At 38.5% G+C, this 13123-nt stretch overlaps 1 protein-coding gene across 1 annotated transcript in view; it reads right to left on the reverse strand.

Annotated features, from left to right (window-relative positions):
* The window catches only part of LOC128664413 (dynein axonemal heavy chain 3-like), a 2586207-nt gene that overhangs the window by 1414663 nt on the left and 1158421 nt on the right, over positions 1-13123 (reverse strand). The window contains exon 39 of the mRNA XM_053719244.1: positions 3153-3267. Within this exon, the coding sequence (XP_053575219.1) occupies positions 3153-3267 (115 nt within the window). The remainder of the gene's footprint in view (positions 1-3152; positions 3268-13123) is intronic.

Here is a 13123-nt window from a genome sequence, read left to right on the forward strand (position 1 = left end):
AGTGTATATATATATACATATATGTGTGTGTGTGTGTGTGTATTTATGTGTGTATGACTTATCATTTTAATACGTATATACCTGTATATATATCTATCTATCTATATATATATATATATATATATATATACTCACATATATATATTTACATATCAAAATAACAAGAGTATTGCATTTAGCAATGATACTTTTTTATTGGACTAACTATACATTTATAAGTTGACAAGCTTTCGGAAAAGTTCCTTCCTTTATCAAGTCTGAAGCAATACTGACCAATTCAATGGAATTTACAGATTATATCTTAAAACACAGAATAGCTAAGAAGACAGAAAGTGCAGGGAGAGGAGGAGGTGTTGTAAAAAACATTAGGGGGGCTTAGGTAACAGGCAGACAGTGTCTAGTGTAGGAGAACAGAAATATATAGCTATACATAGAGCATATACTGACATAAAGTTATATATCAACATTGAATCAATATCTATAAAGATGTGAAATTGTATATACAGGGGGAATACAAAAGTTAAAAAAGACATGTGTGGACATAGGCTTACCTGTGTACCTATGTATAAAGAATGTGGAATATACAATGTAATTGACTAAATGAAAGTACACTACAAAAAATTCTGATAATGTGTTAAGAATCCACATTTAGTCCAGAATTAAACAAGTTGAAGTGCATTATCATTTTCATTTCAAAGAAGATGTTTAAAGATTTTCGCAAATTTCAAAATGGCAGCTAGATCATGTGACTAAATCCCTTCTCTTGAACAAACTTTATTCTAGGTCAGTACAGCAGTACATACAGCAAGTTTCACAGCTGTAACATAATCGGTTCTGGAGAAGAAGATTTTCAAGCGATTGTTGAAATTTGTCACAAAAAGCAATATGGCTGCTAGATCACATGAGTTTTTGAGTTATGCTGTTGTTTTTATAAGAACTTGAAAAATTGACGGAATAATAATAATAAAAACAATAATAATAAAAATCCTGACAATAACAATAGTTTGTCCTGCAACTTCGTATATATACACAGTCATTGCCAAAAAATATTGGCACCCCTGCATTTCTGCCACATAATGCACCACTTTGCCCAGTAAACTGCTGCAATTACAAAGGTTAAGGCATTATCATGTTTATTTCTTTCGTTTGTATTGGTATGACACAAAAAAGTGGAGAGAAAAAAGCCAAATCTTACACATTCCATACAAAACTCCAAAAATGGATTGGACAAAATTATTGGCACCTTCTAAAATTTGCAAGAAATAATTGCATTCCAAGTGTGTGATGCTCATGCTCCTCTAATTTGTAGTAAAACTCACCTGTATCATTTAACAGGTGCTGACAATATAGAAATCACACCGGCAACCAGTTAAAATGGTGAAAAATTGACTCAACCTTTCTGTTGTGTGTCTCTGTGTGCCACACTAAGCATAGAGAAAAGAAAGAGCAGCAAAGAATTGTTTGAGGATGTGAGAACAAAAATTGTGGAAAAGCATGGACAATCTCAAGGTTACAAGTTAATCTCCAGAGATCTTATTGTTCCTGTGTCCATTGTGCGCAACATTGTCAAGTTGTCAAGAAGTTTACAGCCGATGGCACTGTAGCTAATCTCCCTGGACATGGACAAAAGAGAAAAATTAATCAAAGAATGCAACAAAGGATTGTTCGAATGGTGGATAAAGAGCCTCAATCAACTTCCAGACAAATTCAAACTGACCTTCAGGCACAGGGTAAAAATGTGTCAGCTTGCACTATACGGTGCCATCTGAATAAAAAGGGATGCTGTGGTAGGAGACCCAGGAGGACCCCACTGCTGACACAGAAACATAAAAAAGCCAGATTGAAGTTTGCCAAAACTTACCTGAGGGAAGCCAAAATCCTCTTGGGAGAATGTGCTGTGGACAGATGAAACAAAATTACAGCTTTATAGTAAAGCCCATCATTCTACTGTTTTCAGAAAAAGAAATGAGGCTTTTAAAGAAAAGAATAAAGTCCCTACAGTCAAACATGTAGGAGGTATACTGATGTTTTGGGGTTTCTTTGCTGCTTCAGGCACTGGATGTCTTGACTGTGCTCATTATGAAATCTGAAGACTACCAATAGTGCAATTTAGGGTCCAATTTCAGAAAGTTGGATCTCCATCAGACGTCATGGGTCTTACAGCAGGATAATGACCCAAAGCACACATCAGAAAACACCCAGAAATGGTTTAAGACAAAGAGCTGGGGAGTACTGAACTCTCCAGCAATGAGTCCAGATCTCAATCCTTTAGAGCACCTGTGGAGAAATCTCAAAACAGCAGTTGGGAAAAGGAACTCTTCCAATCTGAGAGACCTGGAGCAGTTGGCAAAAGAAGAGTGGTCCAAAATTCCAGTAGCAAGGTGCAATAAACTAATTGATGGTTACAGGAAGTGATTGATTTCAGTTATTTTTTCCAAGGGGTGTGCTATCAAATATTAAATTTAGGGTGCCAATAATTTAGTCCAGTCCATTTTTGGAGTTTTGCGTGGAATGTGTCAGATTTGGCTTTTTTTCTATCCACTTTTTTGTGTCATACCAATACAAACAAAATAAATAAACATGAGAATGCCTAAACATTTGTAATTGCCACAATTTTCTGGGTGACGTGGTGCATTATCTGACAGAAAAGGGGTGCCAATATTTTTGGCCATGACTATAATATATATATATATATATATATATATATATATATATATATATATATATATATATATATATATATATATGTACAGTATGTATATGATTTATTATTTACTCTAAAACTAGAAGAAAAAAAATTACAATCCTATATATATTTTTTACACAAAATAAACTGCATATCCAGGATGCACATTCTAGTTCAGTGACAAAACAAATCGTATCTAGCAGTTGTGTATTTCTCTGATTTACCCTGAAAGGCATTGACAGTTTGGCCAGTCTCAACATTTGTCTTTATCTGTAGAACACATGACAAGAGGCATGATTACTTCTGTAGTGGAATCAAAATAAAGAAAAAATATCCTGTCCCCAGCTTTGGTTATTTATTACATTCTGACGTGATGACCGTGACTAGGAAGCAAGAAATGGTCTGTTAGATTGTAGAAGAAAATAGTTTTTACTTCAATAGTTCATATGGTGAGAACTGATCCTACCTGTACAATCTGGTTTTCTTCAGTAGTCAGTGTTTTTGGAACTTGTGTTGCCAGCCAAGATTCTGTTAACGGTTCCCATCCTAAGTCTTTTGCTTCCATATAAATCATCCCACATCTAAAATTCAAAATAATATAAGCAAGTTATAAAAATTATTTTTACAATAATAATATATTGCTTAGTAACTAGTGACATAGCTTATTCATTAAAAATGTCTACACAGTTCACTAACCAAATTTGACCCATTCATTGTATGGGAGAATTATTTCAAACAGAGGTCAGAATTACGGAGAATTGTTTATGGTTCAACATAAAATGAAAAATAATAATATCATATTGTTCTCTATTATAAACAGCTCTGCAGAATTCATTGGTATTTACTTTACTTTCATATCCATGTTACTATTTGTTGCCCATGTTCTTCTGATTTTAAACTATATATATATTTATTTATTGAAAGAGATAATAAACCCCCGAAAAATATTCTGTGATTCTGACAGAGTATACAATTTTAAAAATTTGCATCTTTTATCAAATTTGATTTGTTCCCATTGTAATCTTTGTTCAAGAGATACCCAAGTAGTTGTCTGGAGTGCTGAATGGCAGAAAAGAAGGCTGCCATCTAGTGTTCTTACAAATTGATAGCATTCTTGCAAAACTGCTGCAGTATAGTGTTCCAGACATGTGCACGCTCCTGAGCTTAAATCCCTACTTTTCATCAAAAGATGCCAAGAGAACAAAGACAATTTGGTAATAGAAGAAAATTAGAGAGTTGTTTAGAAGTGCATGTTCTATCTAAATCATGGGGGGGAAAAAAAAATCAGTTTTACATACCTTTAAGTGGGCTGTTAGAATTTGTTAACTTTCAATTTGCTAAATGGGCATCAAATATTATGTTGTATACTGAGCATGTTTAGTTCTCCACAGCATAATAGGCATATTCCAAGTTAAATATAAAGAACAATGAGGGGGGGGGGGATTGTCAAGTAAATTACAAAACTTTAGAAAATGTCAGGATGGCATAATATGGACCTTACAATAATGTCTCAGTTTGGTCTCTCCACAACATAATAGGCATATTCCAAGATAAATATAAAGAACAATGAGGGGGGGGGGGGGATTGTCAAGTAAATTACAAAACTTTAGAAAATGTCAGGATGGCATAATATGGACCTTACAATAATGTCTCAGTTTGGTCTCTCCACAACATAATAGGCATATTCCAAGATAAATATAAAGAACAATGGGGGGGGGGGGAACGACGACAATGACAAGTAAATTACAATACTGTAGAAAATGTCTGGGCTACAGCTAAACCTGTTATAATGTATCACAGCAGTCTATGGCACCCAATGTCAAATGGACATTATTAACTAATTGACAATACATCTGTAAATCACAGCTTAATACCAAAGAAACTTTGCTCCTTATGGGTGAGATTACATATGTGGCGTCGCCCGCAAAAGATGACATCTGCTGTTTTTAGTCAGATATTGCCATCACATATACGGCACCGCATATAAATGCAGAACGCATATTTCACCTGTTGGACGCTATTTTTACTCCCATAAACTAACATAGAACCGGCATCACAAGTCGGTTTTACATATTCAGCACAAGGACTTACGCAGCGAAAATTGAGAAATTTTACTCCATTTTCAGCTCGCCACACATAGGCAGGCGAAGCAAGCCTTGCGCTGAATATATAAGTACCATAACTCCCGGGAAGTCTTAACAAACACCTAACGTATGCGCAATATCTACCTGTCAACATCCATACCCCCACACAATAACTAAATAAAATGTATTAACCCCTAAACCGCCAACCCCCACATCGCAAACTACATAATAAAGTTATTAACCCCTAATCCGCTATTCACCAAAATCACAATCTAACTAATACACACCTAGATTACGAGTTTTGCGTTTGTGTTTTAACGCTGAAAAATGGCAATTTCAGAGTTAAAACAGCACCGCAGCCATTACAAGTCTTGTCGGTATAGCTGTACCGCAAGCCTTTTAGCCTGTAACGCGTCAGTCCCGCAATCGTAAAAATTACGTTTTTTTCATGGGACTTCCATAGCGCTGCCATTACGAGTTTTGTGGTGAGGCTAAAAACCTTGCATTCCAGCTTATACCGACAAGATCCGTTTTGCAATCTGAGAGCATAAAACTCATAACTAAACTGTTACAAAGTACACTAACACCCATAAACTACCTATTAACCCCAAAACCAAGGCCCTCCCGCATCGCAAATACTATATTAAATTTATTAAGCCCTAATCTGTTGCTCCCGACATCGCCGCCACTTCTAAAATTTATTAACCTCTATTCTGCCCCTCCCCAACATCGTCGCCACTATAATAAAGTTATTAACCTCTAAACCACCGCCCTCCATCACAAACACTATTTAAATATTATTAACCCCTAAACTGCCATCTGCCCACATCGCCCCCACTATACTAAAGTTATTAAGCCCTAATTCCGCTGCCACTATAATAAACCCTTTAACCCCTAAACAGCAAGCCCCCCACAATGAAATATACTAAATAAACCTATTAACCTCTAAACCGAAAGTCCCCCACATTGCAATAAACTAATTTAAACTAAAGAGCCGAATGCCCTTTTAAGGGCAGGAAAAAGAGCTAAATGCCCAAACAAATGCCCTTTTCCGGGCAATGGGTAGATTAGGTTTAACATTAGTTTTATTTTGTAGGATTGTGGGGTGGGGGTTTGTATACTGTTAGGGGGTGTTTGTTTTGTTTTGTAGCAAAAGAGCTGTTAACTTTAGGGCAATGCCCTACAAAAGGCCCTTTTAAGGGCCCTTAGTAGTTTATTCTAGATTAGGCTTTTTTTATTTTGGTGTGTTTTTTTTAAAGGATATTAGAATAGGAATAATTTTTATTGTTCTGGATAATTTTGTTTTTTATTTTTTGTAATGGTAGTTTTTTTTATTTTTAGTAATTTTAGTGTTTGTAATTTTTTGTAATAGTAGGTTTTTTATTGTTTGTAATGTTAGGTTTTAGTGTAAGGCAGCTTAGGTTTTATTTGACAGGTAAGTTTGTATTTATTTTAACTAGGTAGTTAGTAAATAGTTAATAACTATTTACTAACTAGTCTACCTAGTTAAAATATAAACAGGGCTGGATTGGGCCACCAGTATACCGGGAAAAATACCGGTGGGCCGCCGGCCGGCAGAGTCTGCTCAGCTGCAGTGAAGAGAGAGCAGCAAGCCAAGCAAGCAACTTAGCACTGTTAGGACAGTTGTGTGAGGGAGCGCAGCGGCAGTCAGAGCTGCCAGCAGCATTGCACACAGACTGACAGGCTAAGGGGTGACGAGAGCGGGAGGGATTTGCCTGGCAAAGCAGCCTGACGCCACGTTAGCGGTAAGCACTGCTCAGCATCAATCTGCGCCTAACTGCAAGTCTCTACGCTACTGTGGGCGTGCTATGTGGATTTTTTTTGCGCTGCAGTATGACGTATGGAGTCTTTCTGAGAGGGAAAGCGTGGCGCGGTGAGGATGTCTGGGCTGGCGTCATGTGTTTAAGGAAGACCCAGGAAACATCCGGGCTGGGTTGATGTTGCTTCTGCTTTGAGTTGTAGCCCCTGGTTTCCTTTCGGTGTGTGTGTCTCTGCTTAAAATGAAAGAAAAGGTAGGCGAGCAGTGCACGCAGTATTGGTCATGGATGGGATAGAGGATCGTATTTGCCATGGGGCAGGGAATGAAAGAGCCACAGAGTCAGATCATGTCAGGGAACATACGTCTAGGGAAGGGCATATACTAAGCTACAGGGGGTACCAAGGAGTCACAGCTGAAGTAATATAAATGCCTTGTTGTAGATTTTAACTAATAGAGGTGTGATGTTATGTACTTGAATATGGTATCCTTATATTTTGTCTACCAATAAATAATGTTATGTTTTAAATTTTCACCTGTCCCCTGCCATGCTCATTTTTTAATTTAATAACTAATAGAGGTGCCCACTTAAGAAAGGAAGGTATGCTGTTAATACATACTAAGTTTAGGGTAAAGTCAGTGAGAGCATAGTTGGCTGGGCTGGAGGGGGCATGGCTGGGTTGGAGGGGGAGTGACTGGGTTGGAGGGGGCGGGGCAGGGCCAGTGTATACAAATTTCCAGGGACTATTAGGTATATCGTAGCTAGCTTAGGTTTTATTTCACAGGTAAGTAGCTTTAAATAGGAATTATTTAGTTAATAATTGTAACTTTAATTTAGCTCTATTTTAATTATGTTAAAGTAAGGGGTTGTTAGGGTTACGTTAGGGTTAGGTTTAGGGGTTAATATATAGTTTAAAGGGACACTGAACCCAAAAATGTTCTTTCGTGATTCAAATAGAGCATGCAATTTTAAGCAACTTTCTAATTTACTCCTATTATCAATGTTTCTTCATTCTCTTGCTATCTTTATATAAAAAAGAAGGCATCTAAGCTTTTTTCTTGGTTCAGAACTCTGGACAGCAGTTTTTGATTGGTGGATGAATTTATCCACCAATCAGCAAGGACAACCTAGGTTGTTGACCAAAAATGGGCCGGCATCTAAACTTACATTCTTGCATTTCAAATAAAGATTCCAAGAGAATGAAGAAAAATTGATAATAGGAGTAAATTAGAAAGTTGCTTAAAATTTCATACTCTATCTGAATCACAAAAGAAAAAAATTGGGTTCAATTTAGGTTGTTGCAATATGGGGGACTGGTGGTTTAGGGGTTAATAGGTTTATATAGTGGCAGTGATGTGGGAGGCCAGAGGTTTAGGAGTTAATAACTTTAGTGACAGCGATGTCGGGGAGCGGCAGAATAGGGGTTAATAGATTTATTATAGTGTGGGCAATGTTGGGGTGCAGGGAAATATAGGGGTTATTAACTTTAGCATAGTGGCGGCGATTTTGGGGTGGAAGATTAGGGGTTAATAACATGATGTAAGTGGCGGCGATGTAGGGGGCAGCAGATTAGGGGTGTTCAGACTTAGGGTTTATGTTAGGTTTAAACATAACTTTAATTTTCCCCATAGACATCAATGGGGCTGCGTTACAGAGTTTTTCTTTCTGCGATCGCAGGTGTTAGGCCTTTTTCTGACCCGCTATTCCTATTGATGTCTGTGGGGGAAGTGTGCACGAGCACTTCAAAACATCGCTTGTATTTTGTGCGGCATGGAGCTTAAAACCACCATATCGCACGCCCAAGCCGGCTATTTTGAAAACTTACGGCTAGATTTGGAGTTTTGTCGGTAACGACCCGAAAAACTAACCCTGGCTTTTTTCTGGCCGCAGCATAAAAATAACTCTGGTATTGAGAGTCCACATAAAGGCTGTGTTAGGCTCCAAAAAAGGAGCGTAGAGCATTTTGAACGCAGCTTCAACTCTCGATACCAGAGTTGCTTACGCAAGCGGCCAGCCTCAAAAACGTGCTTGTGCATGATTCTCCCATAGGAAACAATGGGGCTGTTTGAGCTGAAAAAAAACCTAACACCTGCAAAAAAGCCGCGTTAAGCTCCTAACGCAGCCCCATTGTTTGCTATGGGGAAACACTTCCTACGTCTGCACCTAACACTTTAACATGTACCCCGAGTCTAAACACCCCTAACCTTACACTTATTAACCCCTAATCTGCCGCCCCCGCTATCGCTGACCCCTGCATATTATTATTAACCCCTAATCTGCCGCTCCGTAAACCGCCGCTACTTACATTATCCTTATGTACCCCTAACCTGCTGCCCTAACATCGCCGACCCCTATATTATATTTATTAACCCCTAATCTGCCCCCCTCAACGTCGCCTACACTTATTAACCCCTAATCTGCCGAGCGGACCTGAGCGCTACTATAATAAAGTTATTAACCCCTAATCCGCCTCACTAACCCTATAATAAATAGTATTAACCCCTAATCTGCCCTCCCTAACATCGCTGACACCTAACTTCAAACATTAACCCCTAATCTGCCGACCGGACCTGAGCGCTACTATAATAAAGTTATTAACCCCTAATCCGCCTCACTAACCCTATAATAAATAGTATTAACCCCTAATCTGCCCTCCCTAACATCGCCGACACCTAACTTCAATTATTAACCCCTAATCTGCCGACCGGAGCTCACCGCTATTCTAATAAATGTATTAACCCCCTAAAGCTAAGTCTAACCCTAACACTAACACCCCCCTAAATTAAATATAATTTAAATCTAACGAAATTAATTAACTCTTATTAAATAAATTATTCCTATTTAAAGCTAAATACTTACCTGTAAAATAAATCCTAATATAGCTACAATATAAATTATAATTATATTATAGCTATTTTAGGATTAATATTTATTTTACAGGTAACTTTGTATTTATTTTAACCAGGTACAATAGCTATTAAATAGTTAAGAACTATTTAATAGCTAAAATAGTTAAAATAATTACAAAATTACCTGTAAAAGAAATCCTAACCTAAGTTACAATTAAACCTAACACTATACTATCAATAAATTAATTAAATAAACTACCTCCAATTACCTACAATTAACCTAACACTACACTATCAATAAATTAATTAAATACAATTCCTACAAATAAATACAATTAAATAAACTTGATAAAGTACAAAAAATAAAAAAGAACTAAGTTACAAAAAATAAAAAAATATTTACAAACATAAGAAAAATATTACAACAATTTTAAACTAATTACACCTACTCTAAGCCCCCTAATAAAATAACAAAGACCCCCAAAATAAAAAAATGCCCTACCCTATTCTAAATAACTAAAGTTCAAAGCTCTTTTACCTTACCAGCCCTGAACAGGGCCCTTTGCGGGGCATGCCCCAAGAAGTTCAGCTCTTTTGCCTGTAAAAAAAAACATACAATACCCAAGCCCCCCAACATTACAACCCACCACCCACATACCCCTAATCTAACCTAAACCCCCCTTAAATAAACCTAACACTAAGCCCCTGAAGATCTTCCTACCTTGTCTTCACCTCACCGGGTTCAACGATCTGTCCAGAAGAGCTCCTCCGATGTCCTGATCCAAGCCCAAGCGGGGGCTGAAGAAGTCCATGATCCGGCTGAAGTCTTCATCCAAGCAGGAGCTGAAGAGGTCCATGATCCGGATGAAGTCTTCATCCAAGCGGGAGCTGAAGAGGTCCATGATCCGGATGAAGTCTTCTATCAACGGCATCTTCAATCTTCTTTCTTCCGGATCCATCTTGCAGACCTCCGACGCGGAACATCCTGCTGGCCCGACGGACTAACGACGAATGACGGTTCCTTTAAGGGACATCATCCAAGATGGCGTCCCTCGAATTCCGATTGGCTGATAGGATTCTATCAGCCAATCGGAATTAAGGTAGGAATATTCTGATTGGCTGATGGAATCAGCCAATCAGAATCAAGTTCAATCCGATTGGCTGATCCAATCAGCCAATCAGATTGAGCTCGCATTTTATTGGCTGATCGGAACAGCCAATAGAATGCAAGCTCAATCTGATTGGCTGATTGGATCAGCCAATCGGATTGAACTTGATTCTGATTGGCTGATTCCATCAGCCAATCAGAATATTCCTACCTTAATTCCGATTGGCTGATAGAATCCTATCAGCCAATCGGAATTCGAGGGACGCCATCTTGGATGACGTCCCTTAAAGGAACCGTCATTCGTCGTTAGTCCGTCGGGCCAGCAGGATGTTCCGCGTTGGAGGTCTGCAAGATGGATCCGGAAGAAAGAAGATTGAAGATGCCGTTGATAGAAGACTTCATCCGGATCATGGACCTCTTCAGCTCCCGCTTGGATGAAGACTTCATCCGGATCATGGACCTCTTCAGCTCCTGCTTGGATGAAGACTTCAGCCGGATCATGGACTTCTTCAGCCCCCGCTTGGGCTTGGATCAGGACATCGGAGGAGCTCTTCTGGACAGATCGTTGAACCCGGTGAGGTGAAGACAAGGTAGGAAGATCTTCAGGGGCTTAGTGTTAGGTTTATTTAAGGGGGGTTTAGGTTAGATTAGGGGTATGTGGGTGGTGGGTTGTAATGTTGGGGGGCTTGGGTATTGTATGTTTTTTTTTACAGGCAAAAGAGCTGAACTTCTTGGGGCATGCCCCACAAAGGGCCCTGTTCAGGGCTGGTAAGGTAAAAGAGCTTTGAACTTTAGTTATTTAGAATAGGGTAGGGCATTTTTTTTATTTTGGGGGTCTTTGCTATTTTATTAGGGGGCTTAGAGTATGTGTAATTAGTTTAAAATTGTTGTAATATTTTTCTTATGTTTGTAAATACTTTTTTATTTTTTGTAACTTAGTTCTTTTTTATTTTTTGTACTTTAGCAAGTTTATTTAATTGTATTTATTTGTAGGAATTGTATTTAATTAATTTATTGATAGTGTAGTGTTAGGTTAATTGTAGGTAATTGTAGGTAGTTTATTTAATTAATTTATTGATAGTATAGTGTTAGGTTTAATTGTAACTTAGGTTAGGATTTCTTTTACAGGTAAATTTGTAATTACAGGGAGTGCAGAATTATTAGGCAAATTAGTATTTTGACCACATCATCCTCTTTATGCATGTTGTCTTACTCCAAGATGTATAGGCTCGAAAGCCTACTACCAATTAAGCATATTAGGTGATGTGCATCTCTGCAATGAGAAGGGGTGTGGTCTAATGACATCAACACCCTATATAAGGTGTGCATAATTATTAGGCAACTTCCTTTCCTTTGGCAAAATGGGTCAAAAGAAGGACTTGACAGGCTCAGAAAAGTCAAAAATAGTGAGATATCTTGCAGAGGGATGCAGCACTCTGAAAATTGCAAAGCTTCTGAAGCGTGATCATCGAACAATCAAGCGTTTCATTCAAATTAGTCAACAGGGTCGCAAGAAGCGTGTGGAAAAACCAAGGCGCAAAATAACTGCCCATGAACTGAGAAAAGTCAAGCGTGCAGCTGCCAAGATGCCACTTGCCACCAGTTTGGCCATATTTCAGAGCTGCAACATCACTGGAGTGCCCAAAAGCACAAGGTGTGCAATACTCAGAGACATGGCCAATGTAAGAAAGGCTGAAAGACGACCACCACTGAACAAGACACACAAGCTGAAACGTCAAGACTGGGCCAAGAAATATCTCAAGACTGATTTTTCTAAGGTTTTATGGACTGATTAAATGAGAGTGAGTCTTGATGGGCCAGATGGATGGGCCCGTGGCTGGATTGGTAAAGGGCAGAGAGCTCCAGTCCGACTCAGACGCCAGCAAGGTGGAGGTGGAGTACTGGTTTGGGCTGGTATCATCAAAGATGAGCTTGTGGGGCCTTTTCAGGTTGAGGATGGAGTAAAGCTCAACTCCCAGTCCTACTGCCAGTTTCTGGAAGACACCTTCTTCAAGCAGTGGTACAGGAAGAAGTCTGCATCCTTCAAGAAAAACATGATTTTCATGCAGGACAATGCTCCATCACACGCGTCCAAGTACTCCACAGCGTGGCTGGCAAGAAAGGGTATAAAAGAAGAAAATCTAATGACATGGCCTCCTTGTTCACCTGATCTGAACCCCATTGAGAACCTGTGGTCCATCATCAAATGTGAGATTTACAAGGAGGGAAAACAGTTCACCTCTCTGAACAGTGTCTGGGAGGCTGTGGTTGCTGCTGCATGCAATGTTGATGGTTAACAGATCAAAACACTGACAGAATCCATGGATGGCAGGCTTTTGAGTGTCCTTGCAAAGAAAGGTGGCTATATTGGTCACTGATTTGTTTTTGTTTGGTTTTTGAATGTCAGAAATGTATATTTGTGAATGTTGAGATGTTATATTGGTTTCACTGGTAAAAATAAATAATTGAAATGGGTATATATTTGTTTTTTGTTAAGTTGCCTAATAATTATGCACAGTAATAGTCACCTGCACACACAGATATCCCCCTAAAATAGCTATAACTAAAAACAAACTAAAAACTACTTCCAAAACTATTCAGCTTTGATATTAATGAGT

Source organism: Bombina bombina, chromosome 6 (genome assembly GCF_027579735.1).
Source record: "Bombina bombina isolate aBomBom1 chromosome 6, aBomBom1.pri, whole genome shotgun sequence".
NCBI classification, from domain to species: domain Eukaryota; kingdom Metazoa; phylum Chordata; class Amphibia; order Anura; family Bombinatoridae; genus Bombina; species Bombina bombina.